General features: G+C 35.7%; 2 protein-coding genes across 2 annotated transcripts; both read left to right on the forward strand.

Annotated features, from left to right (window-relative positions):
- The first annotated feature begins 334 nt into the window (after positions 1-334).
- Positions 335-17,304, forward strand: LOC110105948 (UDP-glucuronic acid decarboxylase 1-like). The gene is given in 8 exon segments (XM_020835646.2): positions 335-1,123; positions 1,606-1,753; positions 1,926-2,005; positions 6,416-6,499; positions 6,604-6,678; positions 16,668-16,760; positions 16,845-16,944; positions 16,947-17,304. Coding segments are annotated over 8 exon segments (1,260 nt in total). The 5' UTR covers positions 335-502; the 3' UTR covers positions 17,006-17,304.
- A 1,119-nt stretch (positions 17,305-18,423) lies between these two features.
- LOC110105958 (16.9 kDa class I heat shock protein 1-like) lies at positions 18,424-19,234 on the forward strand. Its single transcript, XM_020835657.2, has one exon. It carries the CDS (start codon positions 18,504-18,506, stop codon positions 18,975-18,977), a length of 474 nt encoding a protein of 157 aa, XP_020691316.1. The 5' UTR covers positions 18,424-18,503; the 3' UTR covers positions 18,978-19,234.

Raw genomic sequence — 19,234 nt, forward strand, 5'->3', positions numbered from 1 at the left:
TGTCGGTTCGGGTTGACCCGGGCCCAAATCGGGTCGGGTTCGGGTCCGGTAACCCGGCCCGTTTTTAAAAACAGGTTGGGTTAGGGTTGACCTAAACAGTGCCGAATCAGTTCCGGGTTCGACCCGAACCCGATCCGTTGACCCGAATTGACACCCCTAAGACAGGATCAAGGGAGTGGCATTATGTATAAATGATATAATTTTAAGTGTTATATAGATAAATTATCTTAAAAGTTAAAATAGTTTTAATTTAGACATGCAAATAAATAGAAGAATTTAGATATGAGATGTTAAATGAAGATGAGCGATATGCATGTAAACCCTCAAAAAATAACATGGGAGCAATGGATCCTGGACCCTCCGAGTTGGCGGCTTTTACTCCCTGCTTGCTAGAACAACGTCACTTCTCTCGATCAAAACTACATCTTCACCCATCTTCTTCCCTTGTCCGTCTCTCTCTCACTGAACAACGAGAGATTATTCTCTGCTCTCCCTTTACGTCATGAAGCAAATCCACAAGCAGTCAAGCGCCAACCAGCACCAGATCCCAACCCACAGCCCCACCTACCCCGTAAAAAACGCAAAGCAGCACAGCACTCGCTCCTCCCTTCCCCGTTCCGCAGCCTCCTATCTTCTCCGCGAGCAGCGTCTCCTCTTCGTCCTCGTTGGGGCCGTCATCGCCTCCTCCTTTTTCCTCCTCCACCCCTACTACCATCCTCCCACCCCTGCCGCAACCCTTCCTTTCTTTCGCCGCTCCGCTGTTGCCGGGGATTCGACAGCGATTTCCACCTCCACCGTCATCGGTCGAACCAATCCTGGCGGAGGGAGGAGGGTTCCAGTTGGCCTCAGGAAACCGCCGAAGCGGATTGTGGTCACAGGCGGGGCGGGATTTGTTGGGAGTCACCTCGTGGATAAATTAATTGCGAGGGGGGATAGCGTGATTGTTATCGATAATTTCTTTACTGGAAGGAAGGAGAATCTGGTGCATCTGTTTGGGAATCCGAGGTTTGAGCTGATACGACACGATGTTATAGAGCCGATATTGCTGGAGGTGGATCAGATCTATCACCTGGCGTGTCCGGCTTCGCCGGTGCACTACAAGTACAATCCTATTAAGACTATTATATCCTTTTTATATATATATATATATATCGTATCAGACGTTTCTGTTCAGTATTGATATTTTGCGGAATTTGTCAGTGATTGTGGTATTCAGGTTGGGAGATGGGTGACGTCTTTTTTGGTTTGAATCCTGGGGATTTTAGTAGAGCTAGACTTCAGCTTTGTAATCAATCAGATTCTCTTGGAAGATAATTTGAATATTTCTTTCTTGGATTGGAAAGCTAAACCTTAGACGCCTTAAAATTACGTTCTTTGATCTCTAGCATTCTTTGTTTCAGGCTCCACTCTCTAAGTTGATTCAATATATTATATCGTTTTTCTGATATTTCGCTTTGTTCATAAGCATGAAGTAAGGCAATTTAACTTTGACAATTTAATTGAACTCTGTTCATTGAAGATGTGCCCTTGTTTTTTAGGTATCTTCTTTGTCATAGATGATAGTTTGTTTGTTGAAATATGGTTTGCATTCTTAACTATGTTTACAAGACAAATGTCATGGGAACACTGAACATGCTTGGCTTAGCAAAGAGGATTGGAGCTAGGTTCCTCTTAACGAGTACTAGCGAGGTTTATGGAGATCCACTTGAGCACCCTCAGAAGGAGACTTATTGGGGACATGTCAACCCTATTGGTAAGCTACATAACATTTCTTCATCTTAAGTAAACTGTAAAAGATAATTCAGTTCCATGTTGTCCTTTAAATTTTTTTTTTGGTAGGAAAAGCATAATTAAAGTGAATATTTCCTTATCCATGATTATAGTTGCCTTACCTAATTAATATGTTAAATTCGAGTCTTGCTTAGGTGTTAGAAGTTGCTATGATGAAGGGAAAAGAACAGCTGAAACTTTAACCATGGATTACCATCGAGGTGCAGAAGTTGAGGTGATTTCCATTTTATATTATGCATGTGTTACTATAAAGTATAGATGTTTTAACTTATGTAGTGTTCTGTTTCATCTCCTAACCAAAAAGTGGATCTTCAAAATATGCAAAGTTTTGTTTGATGACATCTCAGTTGAAGTTCTGCATTACTACATGTCTTCATTTTGCATTATATTTTTCTTCTTTCTTACGTAAATAAATATTAACTTGTTTTACTGTTTTGAGTTGTTCTTTCTTCTTGCTCCAAAATTACTAATATAAACTCTAACATAGGTCTGTAGTCCATAAACAAAGTCTTTCATTCTTCCTTCATTAAAAGTCCATGAATCTATTCAAACGAGGGAAGCTTATCTAACAAAGTATTAGATGCTAAATGAAAGCTATTATTCAAACGCCTCATTAAATTTAGATGTTCCACTTATTTTGGTGGGTTGGTGTTGAGAGTTGAGCCTCTTAATAAACTTGTATGGGAAATGAAATTATTAGTTGTATTTGTGATAATCCTAAATGAAAAATGCATTGCTATATTTCTATTACGTCCATGCAAGACTTCTCGCTTTGCCACCGCACGATTTGTTGAGCATGCACTTCACATAGGCAATGGCTTCATGTGCATTTGATTTTTTTCTCAGCATTGGTATCATCCTCTCAAATGACTGCTAAAGTATTTTGATCTGCCATAATAATAATGGACCCATTAAGAGATTATATATATATATTACATACAAAAAATTGTGAGTAGATATTAAAAATTGTGCAAAAAACTCAAAAAAAGTTTGTCACAAGCTTTTAATTTTTAACAATTATTCATTGCATTTGATGAAAATAGAAATCACAAGACAAATTAAATCACACTATTTCGATGGCCTTCTAATAGAAATAATAATTATAAATTGACGATTAAAAAAGCTACGAAAGCACTCTGAAATTCATGCACTTGGTGATAAATAATACTTTGTATCAAAATTCAATTAGACTTGATCGCTCTTTTAAACTATTAACAAAATATGGAAGAAATCAAAAGAAAAAAGATTTATTAAAACCGAAGCCTCAAAAATAGATGCTCTCAATTGTAAAATTTTCATCATCATATTTTTTAACTTTTTATATTGAAAATCAGAGAAAAAATTTAAATGCTCTAATTGCTGATCCCAAACCCAAATGAAAATAGTTAAGATCTTTTTAAAACCATCAATATGTGTCTCCACTAAAAAATCTCTTGGCTTCTGTCACTCCAAATAAGTTAATTAACTCTACACAATCATGATTATTTCCCATAGCAAATGAAAGTTGAAAACTTGATTGAATACTTGAACTTGAAACCTAAGCTTGCAAGTTATAAATAATGAATGTGAACATATACGTGTAAGTAAATAAATGATCAAGAAAATAAACAATATATTTACATAGTTGGACCTACTGTAAAGCTTACGTCCATATTTGGCCTGGACTAAGATTCGAACTAATTGGAGCTTATCTCGCAAGCTTCCTTCTTAACAATGGAGAATGTCAGCACTGACATTCTTTCCTTCTTGGCAAGCGCAACCCAACATACTCCCCTTCATTGGGCGAGTACAACCCCTTTCTTTTACAGGAAAATATTCCATTCAAAATTTTAAAAAATGATGGATATGAATTGAACACATTTGTATTCTATTATCTTAAACACAATCTCCAAAAAAATTGATTATAAATAGACAATGAAAGTTATGACAACTAAATGTAAAATAAATAACGCACACAATACACATAAGAATTAAGAGAGATTTTTCCAAAATAATTTATCCTCAATGAATATTATAAGTTAATGAGCTGATCTCAACTTTCTCTCCTCTTACGGTCATAAAAAAATATTTTTACATGAAAGCTTGACAAAGAGGAAGAAAAAAGAGATTTAAGGTTTGGAGAAGTTTTTTCATTTAGAAATTAGATTTTTCCCATGGAAATTCTTGGTTATTTATAGAAAATTAGAAATGCTTGGGAATCATTTTGGGACAATTTCTAGCTATTGGAAAAGTTTAAAAAATATTTTATTTTTTGCATTTCTGGAAACTCACCAAAATTTAAAAAAGCTATTATGATCAAATTTCGCTAACGGGTCCATTTACCAATAACATGATCCATTGTTACTATAAATATCTTCAAGGCAATAATCATGGCATGTAGAGGCAAGCACTGTATCACGATAAGCAAGTTCATGTCTGTGGGAGGAAAATAGAGTAAACAATGTGTGGGTGCTTAGATGTGCGCGCATAGGCTAACTGGTATGTCTGTGCGTGCAATTATGGATTGGCAAAGGGAAATGGATAATGTGTGCAATGAAGTGATTATTCTAAATAACTGATAATCCGATATGAATAGTAAATCCTAAAATAACCATAAGAAAAGTATTTTTGCTCATTGCTGAAAATGATTTTGGAAATGAACAAAAATGCGATTTTGGAAACTATAATCAAAATCATTTGACAAATATATGATTTCAGGTCTAAACGACGTTCCAGATACGATGGTGATATTTTGAGATGTAATTTCAAGTATTTAAAATGATTATGTAATTATCAAATATTTAAGCTTATAATTAGTTTGTAAGATATGTGATATGGATTTTGATGAAAAAAATTTGCTTGAAATTTGTGCCATCAAAGTTTAAATATATTTTGGGTTATGCAAATGATTTTTGTTATATTTAGATGTTTTAAAAATTATTTTGATTATTGTGAGCTAAGAGCTAAAATGTGAATTTTTTTTTTTATGATCTCTATGATCTTAAAAGACTTTTTAAATCAATGTTTAGGTTTGTGTTCATCATCCACAATGCTTTGGACAAAAAATCTTTAGTACTTGATGTGGAGCCTTCTTTATTGAGCTTGTTGTTCACACTTTTAAGTCCTCCTACAAGTATCAAACACTCCAAGTGTCCATAGGGAGTTTTCATCATCATCTAGATCATCTCCATGGTTGCTGTAGATTCATTTATCTATAGATGGCACTTAATAGACTACATCATATAAATTTGGTATCCTCAAATCAATTAGTGAGATCCGCATATTGTATGGCTTCTATCTCTCTAATTTCACTATAATCAATTTATTGATGCAGATTCCATCAATTGTATACTTATTCCATATTTTATTATGTGATAGACAAATTAGTTCACTTTGATAGCAACAAAGTTTAACGTACTTGTTTGAAACATAAAATTTTTGTGTACCACTGCTGTGTTGTTGTTGATGAATCCATGGATTTATAATGTGTTTATATTATTTGTTACCTTTGATATATAGAAGACTTTTGATAAAATCTTTAATGCATTGCTATTTGAATATAATATTAGAAAGTAGCTCAGCTTTCTTAATAATCTAGTATACGGCTTCATATAAAGAAAGTGAATGGAGCCTCCCATGTATTTCGACACTTCTAATATTTTCATTTATTCAACAATTTACGACACTTCATAGGTTCAAGTGTTCATTAACTACATCTATATGAGGTTTGTATTCATTACTGATGCAGTGCTTTTTTATGAGGACTTGGGTACAATTTGAGCTGGAATGCATAAAATAGTAGAAATAGAGATGTAAATGATGCAATGACTGAAAAGTAAGGTGAGCAACAGGTGAAGTCTTGATTTGGCTAGGACTTGAATTCTTGGCTGAAGATTTCACTAAACATGGACCTATTTGAAACAAACCTTATACCTATGAGATCCAAATGCATTTAAAGCATCAAATAGCAGAATCACAGCTATAAGCTTCAGCTCATTATTTATCTGTATAGTCACAATGGTTATTTCTTTAGGGAGAATGGACACGGTCATAAATATGCTATCCATTGCTGAATAAGATATTCAATACTTCAACTGTGGACGACTTTGGTGGAAAGTTTGTCAGTGTTTTGGTACCAGACAGCGTCTAACAATACCTTTTGCATGAAGGTTATAGTTTAGAGCGGGCGATTTTAAGAAAGCTTGTATCACAACTTGATTCAGCTGTTAGAATGTAGTTTAACTTATGAAATAAATATAAATCAATTGGTTTATATTTTATGCTATCAATAATGAACAGGTTACATATATATATATATATATATATATATGGTTTCTTTTGTAGTATTGGTTTGAATTTTTTATTTCTTTCCCTTTTAGATATAGAGTAAGGAATTGATGAATTGGAAGCATATCCTATAATCATAAACTCTCTTGCATAGTCGAAGTTTGTTTAGGTGGAATTTTGTTTTTTATTTGATGCTCATCTTCTATCCATGCTGATTTTTCTGACCTATAATTCTGCAAAGCTCTAAAATGGGGGGCTTCACATAGTTTTTTTAATATGATGAGAATTTCTCGATTTAATTTGTATTTTTTATGTTATTTATAGTTGCAAGTATTTGATAAATATTATTCATATTCAGGTTCGTATTGCTCGCATTTTCAATACTTATGGGCCTCGAATGTGTATAGATGATGGGCGTGTTGTTAGCAACTTTGTTGCACAGGTGCTTTCCCTCTTTTGAGTGTCATCTTTGTCCTCTGAAATTTACAAATTCTATTAGTGTTTAGAAAATAAGAATGTGCTTTTCTTAACATGAATAATGCACAGGCCTTACGGCGACAACCAATGACTGTTTATGGGGATGGAAAGCAAACTCGAAGTTTCCAATTTGTTTCTGACTTGGTAATGAATATCTGTTATACGTTTATCATCTTGAGAGTTGAATTTGTACTTTTTTTTGTGTATCCATTGTTCAACTATTGCATAAATTGCTCATTGGTTCTTTGATAGCCTTCTGTAAATCTTTTTGTTTTAAGCCTATTTAATTTCCTGAGTTAGGCCATGAATTACTTAAGCTATTCAGTCACAATCCAGTGGATTATGTGCATAATTTTATGACAAAAAGCTGTGATCTCTGATCACTTTCTCCCCTTATTAGCTATTAACTTGGAAATTCTATAGTATAACGATAGTATTTTCAAGCTTAAGTATGTAGCTAAGAATAGTTTGATCCTAGTAGTGGATGCACATGTAATAAATGACTTGTTGTAATTTTGATCTTGTTTTTGATAGTGTCAAAATCTCAGTCATCCCTTGGCACTTGATCTCATATTTAGGATGGGAATCCGTGGGAGGCTCACCTGGATCACGCCAATCTCCTTCTATATTTGGGTGGTTGATTTAGGAAGGATTATATTGAGGCAATTATGCATGATTATGTAGTTATTGTTTCTTTATTAAGACATATTGTATAGATTTATAAATAAGGATAATTTTGTATAATAATTAGAAGGTATTTTTTTTCCTTCTCAAATTCTATGAATTCTAACATGGTATCAAAGCCAACGGCCTTCATTGACGTTGTAGAACGATCGTAGATCATCAGAGGAGAAAAAGAAGAAGAAATCGAAGCCTTGCCAAAGCTGCGGAAGGAGCCCCTTCGGACGAAACTCTGTAGACTAACGTCAGACGAAGCACTGCTAAGGATGGATGCTGCAGACGGAGCCCCCTACCGACAGAACCTTGCCGATCGACGTCGAAGTGTAGCGCTGCCGAAGACTCAAGAACCCTAGCCTATCGGAAGGGGTTATTTACCCGATCCAAATGTCGTAACTTCCGATCCGACAGGAAGGGAAAGTCGTCGAAGGAGCGTAGTCGAACAACCATGAAGGAGACGAAGAAGCGACGCGTGCCTACACCTCCTACGAAGCAACGAAGCTATAGACGGATGCAGACGAAGCTTGCGAATAATTGAAGCATGTCCGACTCACGCGTGCGGAAGAAAGGCATCGTGCCCTAGCTTCTCTCGGTCCGGTCCTTTAAAGCTCAGTTCAGTTTGGTTCGGTTTACTAAACCGAGAGGTTATTTCAAAAAAAAAAGAAAAAAAAATCGGCCTTTATTGCTGTAACTAAAGATCGGAGGGATATTATTTTTTGGAGCCTTCATTGCTGTCCAAAATCAAACAAATAGTCTTCATTACTATCATTTGACCCAAAAATGTCAGAAATTAATTTTTTCTGAACATTGACTAATTGGAATACTAGTCCTTACATTGGCCTTCATTGTCTGAATTTTGGAGAATACGGGTTCCCATTACAACCGTTTATTGCCGGAATTCTGAGAAATATTGGTCCTTCCACCGGTCTTCATTATCAGAATTATGAGGAATTTAGGTTCCTACCACCGGCCTTCATTGTCGGAATTTGGAGGACCTTCGTGCATCCAAGACCAAGGAGAAATCGAGCGGGAGGGCTCCTCTTGTGTGCGACGTCTAAAACCGACCAAGCAGAAGCGAGCGCAGGATATCCTGCTTGTGTCTGGAAAGAGCCGAGAGTTTCCTCTCATGTGAGAATAGGGACAAGCAATAGTGCAAGACCTGCACTCCCTCTTACGATCAAACTAGAGGGATTAGTGTCCTTGCGTGCACCTATACTGGCCGATTGAACAGGAGTCTGTTCAGGTGGAGTCAGATGACCTGGGAAGGAGAAGATCTGTGTGCCAAGTGCTGAGTCGCTTGAGACGTGTGTTTTAGCTCTTGTCCTTGAAGCTTGTTGCAACTGCCGCGCCTTCATTGTCGGCATTCCCTTGAGAATCGAAAGAGATTGACCCGAAGGATAATGAATCCATTTTTTTTGTTGTTGTTGCACCACCGGCCTTTATTGCCATTTTCGATATCTTTAGGGCTACTATTCAACACAACCTTCATTGCTACCCCACACCTTGCAGGCTTCATTGATATAGCCTTCATCGCTATCATTTGCCATTGTCACAATGTCTGAAGCTAATTCCTCCCAAAGTTTTAACAAAATAGAGGACTCTATGGTGCACCAAGGGACTTGTTACCTTTACCTCTTTGCAACCAATTCAAAGCTGGGAATGACATATCTATATTCTCCAGCTTGAGGAGGAGTATCAAAATCTCAGTCATCCCTTGGCACTTGATCCCACGATTAGGATGAGAATTCGTGGGAGGCTCACGTGGATCACGCCAATCTCCTTCTATATTTGGGTGGTTGATTTAGGAAGGATTATATTGAGGCAATTATGCATGATTTTGTAGTTATTATTTCTTTATTAAGATATCTTGTATATATCTATTAATAGGGATAATTTTGTATAATAATTAGAAGGCATTTTTCCCTTCTCAAATTCTATGAATTCTAATAGATAATATATATTTTTTGTAATATCTATATTCAATATAATTATATTGCATTAATGTTATATACTTGAAATAAAGTAGTATCTTACAATGTTGTATTTTAAATTGCCCAAAGAAGGGGATTGCCGCCCGTTACAAGGTGATCTCAATATGTCATTGATGTAGGACTAAATGCGTGGGTTGGACTTTTAAGTAGGAAATTACATGCTTATCACAGAGTAATCACAATTATCCAACCTCTAGCAATTTTAAAAGAAAGATTGAAAACAACAAAGAGATGAATAGATTAGGCAATCAGTTACACTATAATCGTTAGGAGCACAAAATAATCAATTCAAATCAAGCTTTGCAACATGGAAGTTTTCAAAAGAAATCCCAATGTTAACATTTAGACTAGTCACTATGAAAATCCCTCTCTCAACTCTTTGATAATTGGTGAGAACGGAAAAAGCTAACATAACCTTTATGATGCTACAATGAAGGGAAAACTTAGAAGAGAAAAGACTTGGAGCAAAGTACACCTTTATCAGGATTCAGAAACAAGTCACCACTGGACGAGAGGGTGCTGTTGGTCGATGGCGGTGACGAGGGAGAAGAGGATCCTCTCTACGTAGTCTTCAACGGATTGGTCGTTTTCAAAGTCGATGTCGAAGAATGGTTACCGGAGGATGTCGATGAACCCTTGATCGTCGAATATGAAGCCGTGTTCTTGTTCAAGGTCGGCCATTCATGAGTAATGATGCCGAAAGAGGTCTTGCTTCTTCTTCCTTAGGTGAAGTACCAAGCCTAGTAGAAGAGGCCTAGGGGAGGATGGGGAAACTTGGATGGTCGGCCAAGGCTAGGCGAAGGGTTGAATTTGATTTCAGATTTTGGGGGTTGACTAGGGAGGGAAAATAAATAAAAAAAAACTGAAATTTAATTGGAAAGTGCATTGGTGATCTTGAAATTTAAATTTTCAATCCAAAGAGAGAAAAGGAGGAGGTGGGGGCGGGGTGGCCCTTTGATGAGGGGTTGATTAGGTCTCCAAAGGGGGAAAGTGAGATAATGTAGGAGAGAGAGGAGGGAGGGAGGGAGAAGTTTGAATTTAAATCTCCCCTAATTGAGGTTAGGGGGGGGGGGGGGGGGGGGGGGGACCCACAAGGGGGGGGGGGGGGGGGGGGGGGGACACCATAATGGGAGGGGAATTGATTGAGAGCATTAATGGGCAATAATTAATTGGAGGAGAGAAGGGTGGCGCCGGCGGCTAGCGTAGAGGTGGGATTTGATTTGGGGAATTAAGGCTTGCTATATTTGGAATCTTAAAATATGAAAGTGCATTTAAATCAAATTCTATTTAAAATTCAAATAACGCATAATTGGGGAAGGTTTCCTAATATAGTTCAAGTTAATTTAGGAAAGGGATTTCAAATTCAAAAGTATTTAAATTTGAAATCTTTTGACCTTCCAAATTCACAAGAATTTAAATTAGGAAAGTAATGAATGTTAGATTTTGAAATTTTGGGAGCCAAGGGAAGGACGGGATGGTGGCCGGCGGCTAGGAAAGTAGTGGGGCCAGTGGTGGGGTGGTGGAAGAGTTCGGTCAACGGTTGGGGGAAAGGGGGAGGCTGGCGGTTTGGTGGGGTGGTAGCCGGCCTAGGGATTGGGGTTGGGGTTTGGCTGAGAGGGAGATAGGGAGGTGGATACCGGCGGTCTGGAGAAGGGGAGGGAGGCCGGTGGCTAGGGGAAGGGAGGAAGGAGAACCATGAGCCTGGACGATTTCTGCGGCTGATGGATAATGTGTTGCCCTTGCCTAGGGTCTACACCAAGGTTCTCACAATAACTCTCAAAACTCACAAAGGAATACAAGTGTAGAAAATATCATAATAATCAATTAATCATCATTGCCCTCCCTAAAGAGGAGGGACTATAAATAGTCAAATACAATAGTAAAAATAAAAGGACAAAAGTGCCCCCTGTGGTTACATGAACCTACTCCCTCAAGTAAGGCTAAAAATGAAAAGGTACACTAATAAATCAAATACAAATAACATCTCAAAAATAAAGTGGTGTAATCATGGCCGTAGATCTTTGGCCTCTCATCTGGTAAACTCTCCACTGTCGGATGTCCTTATCTCTGAGTTTTTTTTTCTGCCTTCACTATGTATTTGGCTCCTATGATATGACCATTACTTTTTATAAGAAGAACAGGGTATTCAATCTCTACCCTCTTTTATAGAAAAAGGTCAACTACTATGTTTTGTGTACTTATCACTAACAAATGATACTATATCCAGATCAAGATCTTATATCAGATGAACTTTATAATTGATAAGATTTACTACTCCACTAATTTCATGTTCAATCATAATTTATTAGATTTTATAACTTTAGAGATTTGGAATGATGCTATATCCAGATTAAGATCTATATAATTTGTAACCCATGTGGTTGGGAAACAAACTAAAAATCTGTCACAGAATTATTGTTCAGGAAACATTGCTTTTGAAACAAGCAGTCTGATTTAGGGGGGCAAATGGTTGAATCGAGCTGATCCACTCTTGGCGTAGGCTCAACTCAAACTTATTTAAATTGGGCTCAACTCGAGAGCGTGACCTTGAGTTAAGCTAAATAGTGAGCCTTGAACTCATTCTCTTTAGATTCCTTTGAGCTCAACAAGATGTGAAGCATGTTGGCAACATTGGTGCCTGGGTAGAGGTCAAGGTGAGGACAAGTTGGACATCCGCCTCATAAAGGAGGGGCGATGATGATATTGGTGGTGTTGTCGTGAATCCCATGGTTGAGACTTTTATCCAATTTATCCCATTGAGGAAAAACAGGTGATGAGGTGGAAAGGCTAACAGCCACGACACTAGACAAGACTTGGGAGAGAGTTTATGGCATATCGAGGTTTACAAATATATCTTGATTTAGCATTTTATATATAAGAGTTCACTTGTTTATGACTCATATTAGCTAGTGGCTTGTCAAGGCAGTTTTGCGAGTCCATTAATGAGCTAAGTTTGAACTTAGAAGATGATTCATCTCACCTAAAATTGTAATCTCATATAGCATGTTTCAAGTCTTATGAATATTTATTGTTGACTTGACAGAAGCAGAAGTATCTCATCTAATATGTTTCAAGTCGTAGCTAGGTTACTTGTTGTGGCAATTTTGTGAGTCCATTAATGAACTAAGCTTGAACTTTCTCAAAAGATGGCTTTTCTTTCCTAAAATTGTAATCTCATCTAATTTGCTTCAATTCTTTTGAATATTTATTGTTGACTTGATTTGTTATGTCATGTTGATAAACAGAAGTCTAATAGCTATAACTTGGTGTACATTGAGTTATTAACCGTCTTGTTATTTTGATTGGACATTGATGATTCATGCTTTGTCAGTTGACAAAATAGTGTGAATTTAATGCTATCTTATTTATGAAGAGTAAAAACTCAAAATAGTCCACCGACTATCAATAAATATTTAATTTAGTCCCAGAGTTTTGCATTGCTCCATTTTGGTCCCTCAACTATTAGAAATTACTCAATTTGGTCCCTGACCGTTTAAATTAATGGAGAGAGCAGGAGAGATTTGTTTCTTTGGGGGTATTCAGGTAAAATACTTGCTCACGCTTCTCGCTATAAGCCCTTGAGACACCCTTTATTTAATTCTTTTAGAAATAAATTAATTACAAGAGTTATTTAAACATATTTACTATATAGCTAGTTAGAGAAAGACATTTATATTAAATATTTTAGGTTTATGATATAATACATTTAAATTATGAGAGAATATTTAAAATATTAAAAAGTAAAGAATATTTATAATATAATCTCATATTCACTAGTAATACGTAAAATATTCTTTATATTTAACTTTGGAGTTAACTTTAACTCTTATTTTAGGCATTGAGACTAAATTAGTTACATTTTTAGTAATTGAGAGACTAAATTGGGACTATGCGAAACTCTAGAACTAAATTGGACATTTATCAATAGTCGGATGACTATTTTGAACTTTTACTCTATTTAGGAATTAATATGCCTATTACAAGAGGCTTTCACTGGTATAAGATTTAGGGTGTGATTAATGTACTCAAACCTTTTCATGCATTGTGTAGAAATTGTTGCTGTAATTCAAACTTGTGACTTCTATGTTACAATGAAGGCAACTTAATTGCTGCTCCAGGCCTAACGTCATCTTATTCCATGAGTTTCCTGGTTTAATTAAAGCTTCGAACAGCTTGATAATGTAAAATATATATTAAGATAATGTCGGTATTGGAAAACCAACATAGTTTTTAATTAATTCTTAAGAGTTAAGTCAAAGATATTTGTATTTGGTGGTCAAAGGTTGTGATAGATTATGCGAGATAGTTTTTAGCAATGTTTATTTTCAATTGGTTGGCCTATTTGTTGTAGTTGCTGAACCAATCAAGCCATCTTATTACAGGCTTTCAAAGTGCAAAGCACAATGTGATGCGTAAGTTATTTTTTGCTTTAATGTACAAAGTGTAAAGAGAAGTTGCACTTGTATTAACTAGTGTGCTCATAATATTTATATTATATAATTTTGTAATTGCTAATATTTTATTTTAAAAAGAGAGGAGCATCTAGGGCTGCAAACAAACCAAGCAAACCAAGCGTTCGACGAGCTAATTGTTGTTCGGTTCGATTAAAGCTTGTTCATGATTGTTTAATTAATTAAACAAACAAATTGAATAATTTTTTAAATACTCGATTCTTAAATAAACAACATTGAACAACAATGTGTTCAGCTCATTTATGCTCACGAACAATATCATTTAAAGCTCGTGAACAAGCTTGGCAAGAAGCTCGAAAGAAGCTTTTATTTTATTTTATACCTTCAATAGAATGAATTTGTTTATAAACAAGAGACATTTTTTCATGTTTGCTAGATTATTTGTTTAAAATGCTCATGAACAAATATAAGTTGAATTATAGATCATTTATTCTTGAACGTGCTCGTTTGATAGCTCAAAAACACTAATTAGATATGTTCATGAATTGGCTCATTTGATAGCTCAAGAATATTCGTTAGATATGTTCGTGAATGAGTTTGTTTGATAGTTTAAAAAACTTCTCTAGATATGTCAGCAAACATGTTGGATGTAATTGTTTATTAGAAGTCTCGATAAGGCTCGTTTGTTAAGTTAATGAACATCTAAAAGTAGAGCTCATTTATAGCTTGATAATGTTCATTTGTTTAAAGCTCGATAAACGTGAAATGAATCGAACATAAACCAAACATGAACACTTATTAATTTTAACGAACCAAGCTTGAACACAAACAAAAAATTCGAATCGATCTCAAACCAAACTTGAACAAGTTGATAATAAACAAACTCAAGCATGAACACGCACATACTCAGCTCTGCTTGGTTTGTTTGTAGTCTTAGGAGCACTCATCACTTATAAAGTTAAACTTAGAAAGATTGTAAAATCATTCCAAGTAAAAGTTTATGTACCCAACATCGGTTATTGATTTTGGACTTTAAGATGAATGAGTGGAATATGAAAAATAAAATAAATTATTGACCTATAATTAGATGAGAGCATTTAAAGACGACTAATAAAAATATTTTCTAGAGTAAGATTCAAGATCTCAAAAATTGGATTGTTCATTTTAGACGCTAATGTTGTGTGAGAAAAAGTAGCCGGTGATATTAAGAAGGTTGTAAAATATGTGCTTGGAGAATCAAAAGGGAAAGCTCATAATTGTAAAAATAGTTGGTGTGGATTCTAAATGTGCAAGAAGAAATAAAAAAAATAAGAAATTTATTATAAAAATTGATTTAAATAAAAGCTTGAAATATCAAGAAATATATAGAGAGGATCATATGGACTCTAAGAAAGCTATATTGATGCAAATAATTTTATTTTTAGTGATTTATATACTAGATTAATACTAAGGAGGGTGTAAGATATATGTATATGTTAGCCAAACAAAGAGATAGAAGTAAGGATCTAGTTCAAGTGAAGTGCTTTAAGAATGAAGATAAATAAAGTGTTTTCTTTAGAAGGGAATATTCAATATAGGTGGATAAGATATTTTCATATGATTTTCAATGAAGACTATGGGAGTATTATTGATTTTAGTGACCTTAGCATCCTAAATGAAAAATAATTTTTTTTTATTTTTGTCGTTGTATTAATAAAATTGAAGTCAAAGAAACTTTAAAGAAAATGAAAAACGGAAAAGCAGTGAGACCTAATGATATTTCAATAGATGTATGAAGATTCTTAGGAGATCAAGGAATTTTTTAGCTTACTATACTTTTTAATATTATTTTGAAGACTAAAAAGATGCTAGATGAGTGCATAAGTGATAGGAAATACTTGAGTTCACAAGCAACCCTAATGAGAATACTTCAGTTTGCAAGCAAACTTAACAATAATCGATAAAATACTAAAATCAACAAGAAAAATAGAAGAATTTGGGTGGAAGCAATCAAAATCATTAGATTTTATAGAAATTAAAGCGAAGCAAGAACGAAACAAAGATACAATTGGTCCTCAATTCAAGAGGAGGATCATTCTCTCCCAATCTCTAGATGAGAAGCCCAGAGCCCAAGACACCAAAGAGCACTCCAAAAGAAAACCCTAACCCTAATCCCTCTTCCTATACTTAAAGCATACAATTAATTATTTGGAGCCAAATTACTCCCTTGCCTTGCCGCCCCCTCATTTGCCTCCAATTCTTTTTAATTTGAATCCCTAGTGGGCCCCACTCCTTCCTCTCTCCTTATGCTGCAGCCCCTCCTCCCGTAGCAAAGAACCGGCCTCTTTAAAGAGGCCGGTTGGGGTTGGGCCGGTCCACTAGGGATCAGTCTAACAATAAGAAGTGGGTTGATTCCTATTTTTAAGAATAACGGTGATGTGCAAGAGTACAAATTATAGGTGCATTAAGTTAATGCGTCATACATTAAAATTATGAGAGTAATCGATGTGCTACTAATGTTTCTGAAAATCAGTTTGGATTCATGCTGGGTAGGACTATTATGAAAGCTATCTATTTGTTGTGAGGTTTGATGGAGAAGTATAGATAGAGTAAGGTGGATCTTCATTTTATATTTATTGATTTAGAAAAAAAGTATATAATGAAGTTCCAAGAAAAGTGCTTCAGAGAGTTCTAGAAAAGAAAGTAGTTAATAATTCCTATATTCAAGTCATTAAGGATATGAGTTAATAATGCTTATATTCAAGCCATTAAGAATATGTATGGAGGAGCTGTTATTTGTGTTCAAACACAAGTTGATACATAAAGGATCAGCTTTAACTCCATATCTTTTTGCAGTAGTCATGGACACTCTTATATTCAAATTCAAAATTGCCAGAAATCGTGTTATGTTATTATAGCTTTTGCATATTTGACTCGGCTTTGATCGAATCACAAGTTTTTTTTTTTTAATCTCATAAAAAATTCCAAGGTTCAATACAAAGAGATCATATGGTTTATAAAATTACAATTCATTATTTGAATGCTTAATTGTTTTCATTTGCAACATTGCCAGGTTGATGGATTAGTAACACTAATGGAAAGTGAGCACATTGGACCCTTCAACCTTGGAAATCCCGGGGAATTCACCATGTTGGAGCTAGCTGAGGTTTACTAATGCTTAAAATTAATAAAAACTTTTGTGCTTGTTTTCCCCTTTTCTTTTGTTCCAAAAGACCATTCCTTTGTTTAGGTGGTAAAAGAGACTGTCGATCCAAGCGCAACCATTGATTTCAAACCTAACACAGCAGATGACCCTCACATGAGGAAACCAGATATCACCAAGGCAATGGAGTTTCTGAATTGGGCGCCGAAGATCTCTCTCAGGGAAGGCCTGCCCCTAATGGTAAATGATTTCCGAAAACGGATTTTGGACGAGCAGAAATAACAGCATCTGGAATTCCTCTGTTCAACAGTTCAGCTACATCAAGCTCTGCATTACTGCAGTAAGTGAACAATGGTTGAACAGTATATGTGTTCGGCAACTTGTACTCAACTCAGTTGCAAATTTCTTGCTTGCGCTATGAAGATTCATATCATGTTATTTAGATATATATCTGATGCATCCCTTTTTGGTTATCAGGGAAATCATATCCCCACAAAGTTCAATGCAACAATTGAAGAGCTAAGTTCTATTCTTTTGACAAGAAAAATAAGGCGCTAAACTGATACAAATGGATTAACTGTAAAATAATGTAACTTTGGGCTAATTATTTTCAGCTAAAGTCGAAAGGATTAAATATAGACTCATCACAACGAGAAATTATTATGTGCGGGCACCGGATCGTTCGGAAGCGAATTAGAGTTCGCCACATCACCTAGTGCACAACGGGTACATTGACATGGTACACAGTAAAGGGGTGATGTGGCGTGTTTTGATTTGACTCCGGATGACGTCCGTATTTGTACAATATTAAACAATATTTAAAAAAAAAACAAATAGAAATTGATTCTAAATAGATCCTAAAACAATAGCTCCATAATATCATAGATAGAATACATAAAAGCTCAAATTAACTATTCCACATGACACATTTTTTCTATACAATGTTTAGAGAATAATATAATATAAATATTTCATATGTAGTGTTTCTCTAGAAAATTTTTTTTATATAATTTATATAAGAATATTGTTTTGTTTATAGAATGTTGAGTTTCTCAAAAAATTTAGAGTCCATTTGAGATGGCTATAATTTTTTTTTATTAAGGCGATTGTAAAATTATTATGCGCAATCATGCGGAAAATAGTTTTTTTAAAGCTGTTATAAAAAATAGATTCTTAAAAAAATAAAATAGATTCTTATTGATTTATAAAATAACTTTTTAATATAAAAGTCTGTATTGAAAAATTACTTTAAAAAATAATAAAAAATCTGTCCAAAATGAAAACAAAATCTCATTTAAGACATTCCAAAATCAAGCTTTAAAGGCATGAAACAAAAATACGTAACTCATATTTGTATGTTATCAACTAAGATGTATTGAATTTGAGTGGTGCATATATTATATGTGTGAGAATTTTTTTTAATTGGTTGTTGACCTAAATGTTAAAAAAAAAAAAAAAAACTCACATGATTTTTAATTATTTATTTGCTGCTCGGCCCGTCTCGGCCCGTGACTGCTTCCGCGTCTGGAAGAAACTGGAAGCTTCCAAGTCGACTACTGATGCTGTCCACCAAAGCCCAGAAGGTGAAAGACTACTCGAGAAGGTGCCGCTTTCTTCCTCGAGAAGGTGCCGCTTCATTCTCTTCTATAAATACTCATTTCCTTCTTCCCCCTCTATCATTCCAACATCGAGCTGAAACAATTATCAAATCTTAAGCCCTTTGCATATTTTACTCCAATTCAATCAATGTCGATCATTCGCAGAAGCAACGTCTTCGACCCCTCCTCCTTCGACATCTGGAACCCATTCGAAGGTGTCAACTCCTTCTTCGACAACGCCCTCTCCGCTCCAGGCTCCAATTACGCGAACGAGGCGTCGGCCTTCGCCAACACACGCATCGACTGGAAGGAGACGCCGGAGGCCCACATATTCAAGGCCGATCTCCCCGGCGTAAAAAAAGAGGAGGTTAAGGTCGAAGTCGTGGAAGGCGGAGTCCTTCAGATCAGCGGCGAGCGGAAAAAGGAACAGGAGGAGAAAACCGATCGCTGGCATCGCATCGAGCGCAACAGCGGTAAGTTCCTTCGCCGATTCCGACTTCCTGAGAACGTGAAGGTGGATCAGGTGAAAGCGTCCATCGAGAATGGCGTGCTTAGTGTTTTCGTGCCCAAGGAGGAGGTCAAGAAGCCTGAGGTGAAGTCTATTGAGATTTCTGGAGAGTAGAAATGGAGCAAGCTGGTTTGTGTCTCGAATTGCTGCTGCTTTTTGCTTGATTTGTTTTCTGCTAGAGTCATATGTGTGCTGAGTTTTATGAACTGCTGTGTGTGATATAGTTTTCCTTTTGCGATCGGTCCAAAGTGTCTGCTGCTTTTGGTATTGTAGATGTTTTAAGCAGTGATGATTTTTCATGGAGGTTGAATTTCTGTAATGTTTTGTCTTCCAATATCAGTAGTAGTAAAATAAAGATGCTGTTGCCATAT

This window comes from Dendrobium catenatum, unplaced genomic scaffold (assembly GCF_001605985.2).
Source record: "Dendrobium catenatum unplaced genomic scaffold, ASM160598v2 fragScaff_scaffold_754, whole genome shotgun sequence".
Lineage (NCBI taxonomy): Eukaryota > Viridiplantae > Streptophyta > Magnoliopsida > Asparagales > Orchidaceae > Dendrobium > Dendrobium catenatum.